Genomic DNA, 16,066 nt, shown 5'->3' with positions numbered 1-16,066 from the left:
ATAAAATGTACCTAAGTATATAACCATTGCAATTTCATTTTCTTTTTACCAAGAACAAAATCACTCATGTTCATCTATGACTTCATGTTCATCTGTAATTAATTCATCAACTTTTATAATTGCATCGTACAGTCATAGCTTTAGCGAGCTTTTTAATATAATTCTGGATATGAATTCCTTCTTATTTAATTCATTATTGATGATTATTACATATAATGTTTGAACCATTGCCGAAGATAATAATGGTTTGTCTCTCCATTAGTATAATGGAATAATTAATAATTCCAGTTCACGAATTAATTATAAAAATTTGGAATTTTTCGCAACAGAAATATATTTAAAATTGCTTCACTGATATTATTAAATATAAGAGACATCGTTTAATATTCTACATTGATACTTTATCATATAGCTATTTCAAAGATGCAAGATTTTCCCGCTACAAAAATACCTAGCGTATCCGGCTGCAGTCAACTTCCAGTTGGCGGCAAGCAGACATACCGGTAACAACTGGTGACCGGTAACAAAACGTTTCGTGAAGTAGTGATATCACAGATTGACGTTTCAATAGCTTTACGAAGTTCAAGATTACTAACAGTGAACATTTCTTCGGTGGTAATATACAACATGTGACAAAAGGGATAATTGCATAGTGCAAATTATACATATGGAAAATAAAGTGGTGTGAGTGCGGGATCTTATAATACTACCGCATTGTTCGTTACAATCTGATATAGAAGATTCTAAATTTCGACTACCCATTGGAAAATTTGATCAATATTACTGAATAGGCAGCTTTTTAATAGTTTCTTCAATTTTTGTTCTATCTTGACGTTCAATTGCAATATAGTTATGTATTACCACAGTTACATTCTTTATTTTGATTGTAGATTAAGATATTTCACTACTCCTGTATAGAATAGATTGTTCTCCAACCAGTAGGGCAATTATTTTACGATTGAAGGTGCATATATGAAATAAAGTAATGGAAAAGCGAGTGCCTGTGAAATCGTTATATACTGTATACTTTTTCCGCCTATATTTCTGAAATTAAGCTTCTCGGTTAGGTTTTTTGGTATAACAGCGTAGAATGAATTCTTCCTTAACGGGATTGGATATTTTTTTTGCTTTTCGAGCGTGCGTTTTCGAGAAATAGTGCCGGAAGTGTCAGTGGCTGTCAGATCGTACGACGCAATTTACTTTTTTGGCTCCTATCTTTTGAATTAGGCTTTTTGAACCGGATTTTTTCACATATTCGCGTAGAATGATTTCTTCCTTAACGGGATTGGATATTCTTTTTCGGTTTCGTGTGTGCGTTTTTCTAAAATAGTGCCGAATGTGTCAGTGGCTGTCAGATCGTACGACGCAATTTACTTTCTTGGCTTCTATCTTTTGAATTAGGCTTTTTGAACCGGATTTTCTCACATATTCGCGTAGAGTGATTTTTTCCTTAACGGGATTGGATATTCTTTTTCAGTTTCAAGCGTGCGTTTTCGAGAAATAATGCCGGAAGTGTCAGTGGCTGTCAGATCGTGCTACGCAGTTTATTTTTTTGGTTTCTAGTTTTTGAATTAGGCTTTTTGAACCGATTTTTTTCACATATTCGCGTAGAGTGATTTTTTCCTTAACGGGATTGGATATTCTTTTTCGGTTTCGTGTGTGCGTTTTTCTAAAATAGTGCCGAATGTGTCAGTGGCTCTCAGATCGTACGACGCAATTTACTTTTTTGGCTTCTATCTTTAGAATTAGGCTTTTTGAACCGGATTTTTTCACATATTCGCGTAGAATGATTTTTTCCTTAACGGGATTGGATATTCTGGTTCGGTTTCGCGTGTGCGTTTTTCTAAAATAGTGCCGAATGTGTCAGTGGCTCTCAGATCGTACGACGCAATTTACTTTTTTGGCTTCTATCTTTAGAATTAGGCTTTTTGAACCGGATTTTTTCACATATTCGCGTAGAATGATTTTTTCCTTAACGGGATTGGATATTCTGGTTCGGTTTCGCGTGTGCGTTTTTCTAAAATAGTGCCGAATGTGTCAGTGGCTCTCAGATCGTACGACGCAATTTACTTTTTTGGCTTCTATCTTTAGAATTAGGCTTTTTGAACCGGATTTTTTCACATATTCGCGTAGAATGATTTTTTCCTTAACGGGATTGGATATTCTGGTTCGGTTTCGCGTGTGCGTTTTTCTAAAATAGTGCCGAATGTGTCAGTGGCTCTCAGATCGTACGACGCAATTTACTTTTTTGGCTTCTATCTTTAGAATTAGGCTTTTTGAACCGGATTTTTTCACATATTCGCGTAGAATGATTTTTTCCTTAACGGGATTGGATATTCTGGTTCGGTTTCGCGTGTGCGTTTTTCTAAAATAGTGCCGAATGTGTCAGTGGCTCTCAGATCGTACGACGCAATTTACTTTTTTGGCTTCTATCTTTAGAATTAGGCTTTTTGAACCGGATTTTTTCACATATTCGCGTAGAATGATTTTTTCCTTAACGGGATTGGATATTCTGGTTCGGTTTCGCGTGTGCGTTTTTCTAAAATAGTGCCGAATGTGTCAGTGGCTCTCAGATCGTACGACGCAATTTACTTTTTTGGCTTCTATCTTTAGAATTAGGCTTTTTGAACCGGATTTTTTCACATATTCGCGTAGAATGATTTTTTCCTTAACGGGATTGGATATTCTGGTTCGGTTTCGCGTGTGCGTTTTTCTAAAATAGTGCCGAATGTGTCAGTGGCTCTCAGATCGTACGACGCAATTTACTTTTTTGGCTTCTATCTTTAGAATTAGGCTTTTTGAACCGGATTTTTTCACATATTCGCGTAGAATGATTTTTTCCTTAACGGGATTGGATATTCTGGTTCGGTTTCGCGTGTGCGTTTTTCTAAAATAGTGCCGAATGTGTCAGTGGCTCTCAGATCGTACGACGCAATTTACTTTTTTGGCTTCTATCTTTAGAATTAGGCTTTTTGAACCGGATTTTTTCACATATTCGCGTAGAATGATTTTTTCCTTAACGGGATTGGATATTCTGGTTCGGTTTCGCGTGTGCGTTTTTCTAAAATAGTGCCGAATGTGTCAGTGGCTCTCAGATCGTACGACGCAATTTACTTTTTTGGCTTCTATCTTTAGAATTAGGCTTTTTGAACCGGATTTTTTCACATATTCGCGTAGAATGATTTTTTCCTTAACGGGATTGGATATTCTGGTTCGGTTTCGCGTGTGCGTTTTTCTAAAATAGTGCCGAATGTGTCAGTGGCTCTCAGATCGTACGACGCAATTTACTTTTTTGGCTTCTATCTTTAGAATTAGGCTTTTTGAACCGGATTTTTTCACATATTCGCGTAGAATGATTTTTTCCTTAACGGGATTGGATATTCTGGTTCGGTTTCGCGTGTGCGTTTTTCTAAAATAGTGCCGAATGTGTCAGTGGCTCTCAGATCGTACGACGCAATTTACTTTTTTGGCTTCTATCTTTAGAATTAGGCTTTTTGAACCGGATTTTTTCACATATTCGCGTAGAATGATTTTTTCCTTAACGGGATTGGATATTCTGGTTCGGTTTCGCGTGTGCGTTTTTCTAAAATAGTGCCGAATGTGTCAGTGGCTCTCAGATCGTACGACGCAATTTACTTTTTTGGCTTCTATCTTTAGAATTAGGCTTTTTGAACCGGATTTTTTCACATATTCGCGTAGAATGATTTTTTCCTTAACGGGATTGGATATTCTGGTTCGGTTTCGCGTGTGCGTTTTTCTAAAATAGTGCCGAATGTGTCAGTGGCTCTCAGATCGTACGACGCAATTTACTTTTTTGGCTTCTATCTTTAGAATTAGGCTTTTTGAACCGGATTTTTTCACATATTCGCGTAGAATGATTTTTTCCTTAACGGGATTGGATATTCTGGTTCGGTTTCGCGTGTGCGTTTTTCTAAAATAGTGCCGAATGTGTCAGTGGCTCTCAGATCGTGCGACGCAATTTACTTTTTTGGTTTCTAGTTTTTGAATTAGGCTTTTTGAATCGGATTTTTTCACTGATTCGCGTAGAGGGATTTTTTCCTTAACGGGATTGGTTATTTTTTCTCGGTTTCGAGCCTGCGTTTTCGAGAAATTGTGCAGAAAGTGCTAGTGGTTGTCAGATCGTGCTGTGCAATTTACTTTTTTGGTTTCTATTTCCAAAATTAGGCCTTTTCATGCCGGTTTTTTTATTTATCAGTATGGAAGGAATTCTTTCTTAACGGGATGGGATATTTTTTTTGGTTTTCGATCGTGTGTTTTCGAAAAATAGTGACTAAAGTGGAAATGTTTTTCAAATCGTCCTGAGCAATGTTCTTTTTTCGCTAATATTTCCGAAATTTGGCTTTTGGATTAGGTGTGTTCTGTATTACAGAATATAGTAGGTTCAAGACAATATTCTGTTGAAATTAAGAGGCATGTGCAACAGTAGAAAAATATTGTACTCAAGGAATGTCACCAGCGTAGAGCCATTAAAAGCCAGAAATTGTATTTTATAGCGAGAAAAAATTGAAGGAGCAATACAAATATGTAAGTTATGATATGTCTATTTTATTCTATGTCGGCTAGCCGATTTATTTATTACATAATTTCATTTCTCATTTATTTTTATTTATTTTTAAAAATAATTTTGTTAATTATTGTTTTTCAGGATTGTTAATAAACATTGACTATGTTCATCAGACTTAAATTATTACACAGCTTCGATTACATATTTTATTCAAAATAGCAATTGAACACTTTTAGGAAAGAGTAATAAATCTTAACCATTTACTCCTACGTTCGCAAAGGTATGTTGTATTCCTGATCTGAACAAATGTTAATATCAGTGTTCAAAGTCACTGCTAATGTGTTAAGTTTCAGAATGATGAAAGTGAGGTATGTAAAGAAAAGAGAGCAGTTCAAATGAAAGCAGTGAGAAGAGGAAATATATATTATGTTGAATCAAGAAACATAAAAGAGGCAGCATATATATCAGCAGAGAAAGTGTGTGGCATCACATCCAAATATGAGGACCATTGAAGGGATAGAGAATGAACACTTGGTAATAGTTATGAAAGGTAAAGATAAATTGAATATAGAGTGTGAATGTTGCTAAATGATAAATATAGAAAATTAAATCTAAGCTCTTACATAGGAAAATGTTGTTATATAAGAGATGTAGTAAAAACTAAGCACTTGCAAATTTGTCACGTGCTAGATAAAGAAACGAATGCCAATTGTCTAACTAATCCACTGAATGGCTCAAATTTGTTAAAGAATGTAAAACGATTTATGCAGGTGTTACGAGAATAAAAATAAGGGAGAAAAATGTGTTACTGTTATTTATGTCGTTTTATCGTTTTGTTTCTCCCACTCAACACGTCACGTGGTTTTCAATTTTTCGACTTCGATTTGATTTTGGACTCAAAGCTCAGGAAAGTAATAGGAATACAAAATGTGCAAGAAGGTTGTCGAAGACCTGGTCATGTGATAGACAAGGACTATTTTGAGTAATTCTAGTATTGAAATGAACCAAAACTCTTGGCATAAAGATTATGCTGTATCATTTATTATTTTTCTTATTATTTTTGCCACTGTACTCACTATTTTATTTCATTATAACTTGCAAGAATTTTTTATTTTTAAACATTTGTGCAGTACTGTACACATTACTTTGCATACTATGCACATTGTATTCGAGGATTCGTGGAAATCCCCTGAAATTCGATATATCGCGATGGAGAATTAAAACTTCATCCCCTTTTGATATAATATTTAAAAAAACCACAGTTGCAAGCAGCAGAGTGCCCTATGTGGCTGCTAGGTGCTTCTTTTCATTATTATTGCGACTTTTAAATGCGCCTTACGTGGCAGCGCGTGTCCCGTTTTTAAAAAATTATTTCGTCTTTCATTGCACAATAATCTTATGCACAATTCTGCCTCCTTGCTTTTATTTTCCTATTATTATTAATTGTCCTTCCTTTGCTGCAGTACTAGGCATCCTTCATTTTGAAATTTACTTTGTAACTTATTTTCTAATTTATTTTGTACTTGATTTTGCAGTGTATTTTATATCATATTCTGTATTACTTTTTATTATGTATCTAAGAATTCAGTTTATGATATACTTTGTATAGTTAATACTATGCTTTGTGTCACATTTTGTATTATATTTTTATAATGTATTTAAGCACAGGTCTCGATTGCGTAGTCATCTCCGCGTGGTGAGACTTGGTAATTGGCATCGTTTGTCAAAGGTGAATTTTTCCAGATTTGCTTCCATGAATTCTATCAAAGTATCTATGGATTTTACAAAATAATTCAACTTTAGCAAACGATACCAAGTTAAGAGTTACGTAGTATTCACGATACCAGTCTAGCCTTTGAAATGCTACTTTCTGATACCTCGGAGGCTAGATTGGAATCGTGGTCCCCCCCCCCCCCCCCCCCTTCCGCACCGGGCAACGTGGGACATCGTGGGATGCGTTTGTTTTAGGTTTCATTAGTTACAGGTTCCTTCATGTTACAATGTCACTCCACAATTTAGTTTCAATTCTAACTACTGTGAACCTTGTAATCTTGTTTTAGGCTAAATCGGTAATGTTGGAAATGACACTACAATGGTAAGGGGGCTCTATATCCTGCAATCTTGTGACAAAACTGCATTAGGTAGTGGGTCTATTTTGCACCTGATCTGTGTTTAACGGCTTGGTCATTTTGTCTAACAGTGATATCGCGTGTCAAATTCTTAAATCCATATAAAATATCGAGACATTAATTTTGTGTATATTTCTATTAGTGTAATGATCAGTTTTAATTTTACATGCTAAGAAATGAAAGGCATTTAATTAATGATATTCAAAGTTTAATTATTATTATTATTGTGATTGCTCTTGTCAGTAATATGTATTCTAAAATCTATACAATCATTTGTTATTATCAAATTTATATTTTTATTACATATATCTTAAATTTGTATTTTAAAATATAGTTCTTCTTAAATTTGTGATTATAAGATATCACGAAATTATTAAGGCTTTTAACTAGCTACTACTTAAATATTGTAAAACATTAAATAAGTTTGATTATCCAAGTACGATGTTATAATATATAAAGTATTCAAACTATTTAATTTCTACTACAACTTCAATCGTAATTTCCTATCGAGATATTACATTGCAAGAATTGTTAAGAAGCAATATAATCGCGCATGAGAAATATTCGTATTTATTAAAAAAGAAAGTAATAATAATTATTCGCATATAATAATCCTACCGAAAATATTAAGCATTATTATAGTGACATTTTTTTATTTTATTAGTAAGTATTATTAAACTCTTTACATATTCTTGTCGTTATAATGAATAACTGATAGAACTCTTAACTTATACATCCACTCATTCAAACACGCGTGACGTCTCATTCCGTAATTATGTATTCAGTACTCACAATTATGTCACATGATCCTTGAAAACTTATAAGATTAATGCCATCATTCAACAGCTTACAAAATTTATTTTTTTAACTCCTCTTCAAGTGTTATCGTACTGTAATGATAAACGTAAGTATTAAATTATGTCTATTTGTGATGCATCGACACAAAAGTAAATTATATTTTTTCAAATATCTTGAATATTCATTGAAGTCCCATCATCGAACTCATTTATTTAAAAATCTGAGTGCAATCTTTTATAGCAATAAAATTGGAATATTACACATTTTTCACAGCTCTGTAAGTCAATTTGAAAATTACTCGTCGATTTCCCATTCTATCGTGACCAATTTGCAGAAGAAAACGAATTGATCTTTTGGTATTTATGTTTGAAGATACTTAAACCGATTGATCGAATATTGATATACAACGAGAAACGTATATCATTTTTGAGTCCTAGCTGTACTTATTTACGTCCAAAATCACTTATGCTATAGAAACTTGTTAAATTTAGGATTTTCGTATAACAAGCAGTTTATAAAACATTTAGTTGCAGTTTTATTTCAGATATTATTATTACCTCCGATACCTTATGACTTTTAAGCACTTTCCTCATTACACGTAGTCTTATCACATACAACTATGTATGACTAAATACATTCTGTAACTTATTACATCTATCAATACAAATAATTTTTTTTGTAATAAAAGTTTACAAGGTATGCCACAAATCGTTTGAAAATGCCTTTAATCTTTTGTCTGCTTGCAATACCGGTTGCAAATAAATACAGCCTACTAATAAAGAACGAAATTAAGTGGCATTGATTTTCTACTTTCGATCCCTTTGCTGGAGTACTAGTGGCTTATCTTGAGACCCGAGTCGCATAGTATCAAATGTAATGGCTTCAGGGTTCCAAGTAGAGCTACCTTTCGATTTATTCGTATGATACAAATCGTTGACGTTTTATTAAAATGCAATAACAGCGTATATACCTATTATATTCTTGCTATGACACTTTTTTTATTATTTTCCGGTTATCTCGGAAAAAGTGTAGCATCAGCAGCAAATATTTTCATAATGACAATGTTATCCCCGACGAAATAATTTTTAATGTATAATTAAAACTTCAAATCGCGAATCGTGAGAAATAATTCTTAATTCACGAACAAAGTCAAATATTTTTATGTGTCAAGTTAAGTGTTTTTATATTCTCTTTTGTATCATATTTCCACACAACTTTCTTTTTTCTTATGAAATTTATTTAGCAATGTTTATCTACCTTCACAGTTCTATAGCTCATGTACCAATGTCAGACATGTGTTGAATTGTGTTATTATGCGTCGTGATTATTTGTGATTTGTAAAACCAAGCACCTGTAGTATTTATTGTGGTGGAGGCAAGCTCGAACGATAAGAAAATTTGTTTCTTCTTTTTAGAATTCTATGTGACATTTCTCAGTAAATTTAAGGATTATTTTTTAACCCAAACTATCGTTACTATAATAGTAACAATTGATTATATTCTTAAGTCAATAATTCAATTGAAATACCTTTCTTGATGCAATATTATATAAGAAAAATATTTTATATTACTTAATTAAGTTCAAACTAAAATGTAATTTCATATAATAATATTCTTATTTGACATTTTCTTTCTTTTAAAGAAGTTGCTTCTTGTTATATTATTAATGTAATAGTTACATGGGAGGAGAAGTAAATATATAAGCAAAATTTCATCAAAACATAAATATTAGAAACCTTTTCCCCAGAGTATGCTATTTAAGATACATACAAACTAATTTCATTACTAAAATAATATAAAAAAAAGAGAAAAAAAAAAAAAGAAAAAAGAAAGAAAAAAAGCTGGGAGGAAAAACAAATATTTTAATATACTGAAAGAAAATTTTTAAATATATATATCTTCTTTTTTATCTAATTTACTTATAGTATTTAAATACAACAAAAATATAAACGGTTTATCCTGAACGTATTTATCATTGATGAATATATAGGGATTATTAGAAAAGTGAAATTTAAACAAATGCTATATATATGACATGTAGTTTAATTTACAAAATTTTTCTGTATGACTTGCAGATCATATATATTTATATACTATGTACCTATATATCTATATATAGTAATATTAATAGCATTATCATACAACTTTATGCAAACACACACATATACGTGTAACATCCTCTAAATTTGCTGAAGCAACACTATTTTATGTATAATATCAAATCGACATCACCTCTCAAATTCATTAACTGTTAGAAAACGGTTTTCATTATACCTTTGAGTGTAGTATACGTGCCAATATTACATACAATATTGTTATTTATTTCTATTATAATAAGATAACTACTTAATCGTATCAATTGTTATTAACTAGTATTAACATTAAAATTTGTATAATAATACCAAATAATCGAAAATATAAAAGCAGATATAATCATTGTGAAAAAATTTGTTTATGTAGGATATGTTTTAACATAAATCGCGATTTTATTATACATATTATTATATATTATCCATACCAAATAAGACTGTCGGGAACATTTTTATTAAAAAATATTCGTTATGAATATTAAATACCAATATACAAATGTTATTTTCTTTACTGCATAAAATAGTATTGTTCAGCATGTATTCACCTGTTACACATAACAGAAGTTTCAATTCTTTTAAAATTGTATAACAAACAAACAATCACCACGTTTCGGGCTTACCTCCTTAACAAGAATGTTATATTGTAAACTTGGCTTTAAAAAGTATACAATGTATATCCATCTTGATGGTAGTTGTGGTACAAGTGGGAAAAATCGCAGATCAAAGGATACAATAGTCTGTGTAACAGAATGTTTCTTATTGAGATGTACAGAAAGCAGGTAACGAAGATGACTGGTAATTCAGTCCTGCATCTCTTCTGGTATTTCATGAGGATTAAGTATTCCTGGAACTGCCATTTGTTGTAGCCTTTTTTCTTCTTGTGCCAACCGCAATGCAGTTTCTCTTTCCTCGAGATACAAATCTGAGTCATCTTCACCAGTATATTCCTTTAGAAAAAGATGTTGATTCATTTAAATTTAATATAAATATAAAATGGAAATTATATATACATATAGGTATGCGTATGTACATATATAAAGAAGGATTATTAACACTCACTCTAATTTCAACAAGGAAATCTCTAAGATGTTCTTTGAATGCAGGAATATCTTGATTAAGATTAAATAAACCTTGTACAGTTATTTTAATCTGATTATCAGTCAAATGTGGAAATGCTGTTTTAAGCAATCTCGCAACAAATTCCTGAACATACAATGTGTTATCTGGTATAGGTCCCAATGGAACTTTAATTCGTCCAAGTTCAACCAATGAAAACATGTATGCCAGAATTGTAGCATGCATATTAAGGCCTACATGATTACAATAATAAAATGAATTATACAAAAATAATAAAACTTAATAACCATATCGAAACTGTTTGTATATATTTACCTGCTATGTGAGATGAATCTGTAACTACACTGAATATATGTTGAAGGATATCGGTAAAATATGTCTGATGGAAATGTTGAGCACCAGGAGTAGAAATTTCAATATTTTGTAAGAGTTGATACAGTATTTGTAACCCGGTATCTGCAACGTTCCTCATTGTATGTTTGAAAGCCCAAATTATAGAATCAAGTACAAGTTTAAATTGTGTTGATGGAATTATAAGTAATGCAGGAAAACAGGACACATTCACTGCCTGAAATATAAAAATGTTGAAAATATAGTATTTATATTGTATAATAAAACAATTCATACATAATTATTACTTTTAATTACCTGTAGAAGTAAAAAGAAATTTGTTCTATGTTCTGGAAATTCTTCAAAATCTTTATTGATCATCTCTAAAGTACATTCAAACACAGCATCAAATATTTTGGGTATTTCACCAGTAATGTAACATTCTAATTTATTTACGATAGCGGCTATAGCACTTAGCACCTCTGGTTCTCGAGCACAATGAACATTTGTTTTTTGATAATCCAATAAAACAGCATCCAGTAATGGTGGTAAAAAGCTATCTAAAACCTGCAAAATATATGAAATAAATTTAACTATTTCAAAAACAATGAAAATTTATTAAATATTAAATATCAAGACGTGAATCGTGCTAAAATAAATATTTTGCAAGTAAAACAATATATATATAATATTTGAGTTACAATATGCATCTTTCATACATAGTAGATAGTAATAAGATTTTACCATTTGACGATCAGTTGTTCTACTGACCCAATCTGAGATCAATTTTAATGTTTCCTTTTTTACTACTCTCATACTTTTAATTAAAGATTGTTCCATTACTATTTCACCATTCAAAGCTATTGCAGCACTTATATTTTCACTCATAACCTAAGTCAGAAATTTAAGCTTTTATTTGTGTATTAAAATGATCAATATATTATTAAAAAATATCACTCTACCTTATAAACGTTTAACATATCTAAATATATTCTTCCTAACTGTATCACGTATGGGTGTCCAAGAGCTTTACAAGCTCTTACATTTGTTTTCAAAATACTAGCAAGTTGTTTTACAGCTTCTTGATCTTTTAATACATCTACATTCTAAATTAAAGCATTTTTATAATATAAATTAGAAAACCATGTTATAATGTATGATTTTTTAATACTTACTTTAGATGCTTGACTTATTACGTCATCCCATACTTGATTTGGCAAAAGCATATATCTTTCTATTAATTCTTCTTGCACTACTGTATCTGCTTGTGCACTTATCATATATCCAACTGCTTCATAAAATGTATGCACCTACATTACAATCAATACAAAAATGTAGTAGAAAAACAGCATATTATGCTATATAAATAACAAGTTACATGTATAATTTATATTATCACGTAATTTAATTTAAATGATGTTACCTGCTGTGTTTGAAGGTCACAAATAATAGTACTAATTGTAGAAAGAATTTCTTCAATAAATGGTACCAATTCTCCTGCCTGTGGTGTAACAAAATGTCGTCTGCATTTCAATGATATTTTTATGAATGTGTCACAAGCCATATCTTGTACACCATCGTGAGTTTCTGCAAAAAAAAAAAATGTTTTAATTATTAAAACAATTTTTATAATATTGTATATTATATCACATTACGTATAATGTAATATTCTCACCATGCATAAATTCAAAGAGTTTATTTACAACAGTCTTTAGAAATTTCCAATGTGCTCTAAGAAATCTTGGATATTGCCCAACTACATACATAATATTACTAGCAATAATAGCTTTATTATCTTTGCCTTTCTTTTGTTCACAAAGACCAAGAAGATCTTTGATAACAGTTACTAAAAATCGCTTTTCATCTTCTTCATGCATTGCACCAGAAATACTACCTATTGCCCAGCATAACTAATAAAAGAATTTAAATTGTTAATATAACGTGATAATTTGATTTTTAATTTTATAGTAATATTTTCAATATATTTACCGCATTGAGATTTTTCCAAGACCATTCTGATCCATTTACTTGGTTCTGTAATTTTTCTGTCATTATTCTTTCAGTATCCATATAGTCAACATGAGTGAGATACACAAGAGTTTCTCTCATATTTTTATATAAATTAATAGAATCAGTGTCTTTCATAAATTCTCTAACAACTTCCCCATTCTCATTCTCTACAACAAGAACTTCTTCGGGTTTAGCCATTCTGCTAATCATAATATATCGTACTTTTGTTAGAACCGGGCAATAAAGTAATCTCCTAGGTGGAACCGTTAAGTTTTTAGCCATAAAAAACGGTGTCGATACAAAGGGACTTATTTTATATAAATCCATTGCTAATGCATTCCAATATTCCAAACAGATCTTAAATATTTCAACTTCTTCAACTTCAGAAATCAAAACAAGATAGTGCAATGCTTTAAGTAGCAACTCATTTATTTCTTTTTTCTCTATAAATTGCCCATGTTCTTTTAAGTATGTGCATAGAAATATAGCTAGATTTTGAATAAAATTTTGTTCTTGATCTTGACCAGCTGCATATGCTTGGCGTATATTCGTATCAAGGGGTAGAATCTGTTCTAACTGTCGCATTACGTTAACAAATAACATTACAAATACGTCTCCATAAGTTGATGATGTGACACCAGCAATTTCAGTCAAGCACTTTAATGTAATATTTCTGAATATTGGTACATTTAAGAACTGTAAAGAAAGTAACGAAGATTGGAGAATAAAAATATTATAAGAAATTGACTAAAAAAGAAATCAAAAATATATAATATTTACCTTGAATACTAAAGTACTTATTAATTTTGTTTCAAAAATATACCCTAAAGGAATCCAATTTAAAAACCTTAAAAGTGTTTCTAATGTAACTGCCACTAATTGAACATTTTGTGAATTATCCAATACAAACTGACAAAGGTGAAAAATATGTGAGAATTCACTGCACATTGTATCTTTTAAATGTTTTGCTTTTGTTTGTGTCATTTGCCCACTAGAGAAGTCAAATACTTCTTCTGAGAGTAATTTTAAAATTTCCATATTGTTTTGACAAAGACTTTCATTTGTTTTACTTGCTCCAACTATGTCACCAATGAAGGATTCCCAGTTTTTTGGCCATTCTCGTTTCAAAACCTGCAATAAATATATTTTTGGATACATTTTTATTACATTTATATAGCTTTCATTTCCTACTACCTTAAATCATTTACCTGAACTAAAATCATATTAAGTTTATTAAGATAAACTTTAGAAGCCTCCATTGTTTCTGGATCACTGCTTGTCTTTATGATAAGGCCTACAATGTATTTTTTTATACCTTCACACTGATTTCTTGGTAATACTTTCCATCGAGTCTTTATAACTTGTTCCAATATTTGTAATGCATAATACTTTGTCTGTTGGTTCTGTATATAAATATTTGCATAATTATTCATAAATTAAAAAATTCCTTATTTGTTTGTATAAAGATATTAATTTTGGTTAAAGAAACTTACCTGTGAATATTCTAGAATAGTATCTACACGTGTCCATGCATTTGGATGTTCTTTAAGTGTAGTTAATACTTCTTGTGCAACTCTCTGTTGTTCACCTATCCCAGTGTACATACAACCTACTACGTTGTCAAGAAGTGTTATATCTAGCTTTTGATTAAAATCCAAAAGCTTAGATGCTTGTTCTGCTAATGTTGCCATTATTTATTGTAAATTATCCAATTTTCATACACTCTATCTGAAAATAATTATATTAAACATAATTATTTGAGTCGTTAAAACTATATATATAATGTATAAATAAGACAAAAAAATATTACAAAGTGTTACAAAGTGTTTATGATAGAGACTAATTTATTACACATGATTAATAAATAGTCCAAAAATATAACTCAATACAAAGTAATAAAATAATTTTATCATCTAGTTTAAAGATATGTTAACACTTTAAATAACATTAGTATTTATTGTTAATGAATAATATATATGAAGACACTGCATTTTTTATAGTATTTCATTATTTTTAAGAAAACACTTGTCATATATTGTCATAATTTTACAAGTAAAAATACTAGAAGTTTATTAAAGATTATATTACCAAACAATATTGTTCTGTTTCTATACGAAAATCATTTATTTATATTTATAACCAAGTAAAGGATATTAAAAGAATAAAACCTGATATTAACAATAAAATTAAACAGAAGCAATAATAAAAAGGAAATCATTGTTAACATGTAGCGAGGGAGGTCACCGCACTGCGACCGCTCGACCTAACCTACATTTGACAATCGCAAATAAGGTTATGTGAAAATTTATTGTGCGTACGTTCGTAAATCTAGTATAAATAGTATTTCATTTAATACATTTAACCAAGCAGAAATAAAAGCTGACAGAGGTATAAAATATTAACAACAGATCATCGGAATTTGTAGATTTTTGTTATCCGGGTGCACTTTACTCATTGCGTCGTTGTTCAACGAATAACGTATCGTAAACGACGTTTACACATACCACATCAACTCCCACACGTAGATTCTCAATTCGCAAGTAAAAAACACACGTTTCACACCAGAAATCACAATCTCTCGCAGCAAATCACAATCAGAAAAAGGCCAAACACACAACCGCTGATTCCCGCGCGCGACCAATTTCATTCCTTGTTTCACAGACTCGCTGTTCCTCACCATCTCTTTCTCTCTCTATCTTTCGCACGTTCTCTCGCTCGTCACTCCTGCCTCTGCTCCGTTTGCGACGATCGTCAGTGAGGAGAGCTCCACTCATAAATGTACGATACCCACCGAGGCCGTTCTTCGTCGTAACTTTGTTTCTTAAATCTCATACGAATTTCTTCTTCTTCCCTTCACTTTCAATGAGAAACGAGAAAATTAGCTGCTTTGCGTTGTCCTGAAATCCAACCTACAGATTTTCGAAAATAATAACAAAATGGCTGAACACGTTACGCGGACCATTGCGGAGAAACGAACATTCTCATTGGTTCTAACGATCTGTTTTGTCCAATCAGGAAAACTCTAGCGGCTGTTTCTAAACGTCACAAATTACGTCACGTGATGTCATGCAACACGTGTTCTCCATTTTGACTTAAAATTTCGTATGA

The 16,066-nt window shown here is 31.3% G+C and overlaps 1 protein-coding gene across 2 annotated transcripts; it reads right to left on the bottom strand.

The window, feature by feature from the left end:
* Positions 1–9,985: 9,985 nt before the first annotated feature.
* emb (exportin-1 emb) lies at positions 9,986–15,669 on the bottom strand. Of its 2 annotated transcripts, none has more exons than XM_017910500.1 (14): positions 15,636–15,669; positions 14,452–14,686; positions 14,167–14,361; positions 13,739–14,089; positions 12,938–13,654; positions 12,624–12,858; positions 12,372–12,535; positions 12,124–12,258; positions 11,911–12,054; positions 11,693–11,839; positions 11,267–11,515; positions 10,934–11,186; positions 10,601–10,851; positions 9,986–10,488 (listed from the first exon to the last, which is right to left on the bottom strand). In XM_017910500.1, exons 2-14 carry the CDS (start codon positions 14,647–14,649, stop codon positions 10,342–10,344), a joined length of 3,186 nt encoding a protein of 1,061 aa, XP_017765989.1. In that variant the 5' UTR covers positions 14,650–14,686; positions 15,636–15,669; the 3' UTR covers positions 9,986–10,341. The 2 variants fall into 2 exon arrangements, with proteins under 2 accessions (XP_017765989.1, XP_017765987.1); XM_017910498.1 differs by lacking the exon at positions 15,636–15,669 and adding an exon at positions 15,463–15,621.
* Positions 15,670–16,066: the final 397 nt, after the last annotated feature.

The sequence above is a fragment of the Eufriesea mexicana genome, unplaced genomic scaffold, assembly GCF_001483705.2.
Source record: "Eufriesea mexicana isolate 0111107269 unplaced genomic scaffold, ASM148370v2 scaffold106, whole genome shotgun sequence".
Taxonomy (NCBI): Eukaryota; Metazoa; Arthropoda; class Insecta; order Hymenoptera; family Apidae; genus Eufriesea; species Eufriesea mexicana.
Note: the sequence above shows the minus strand (reverse complement) of the source record. Positions and strands in the feature narration are given on the sequence as shown.

Bases quoted from the DNA above. Each gene is read 5' to 3' on its own strand.
- emb (XM_017910500.1), bottom strand. From the start codon at position 14,649: ATGGCAACATTAGCAGAACAAGCATCTAAGCTTTTGGATTTTAATCAA. The intron at 11,516-11,692 runs GTAAAATCTTAT...TATATTTTGCAG, and splicing joins GAACAACTGATCGTCAAATG to GTTTTAGATAGCTTTTTACC. The intron at 11,187-11,266 runs GTAATTAAAAGT...TTTATATTTCAG, and splicing joins ATTTCTTTTTACTTCTACAG to GCAGTGAATGTGTCCTGTTT.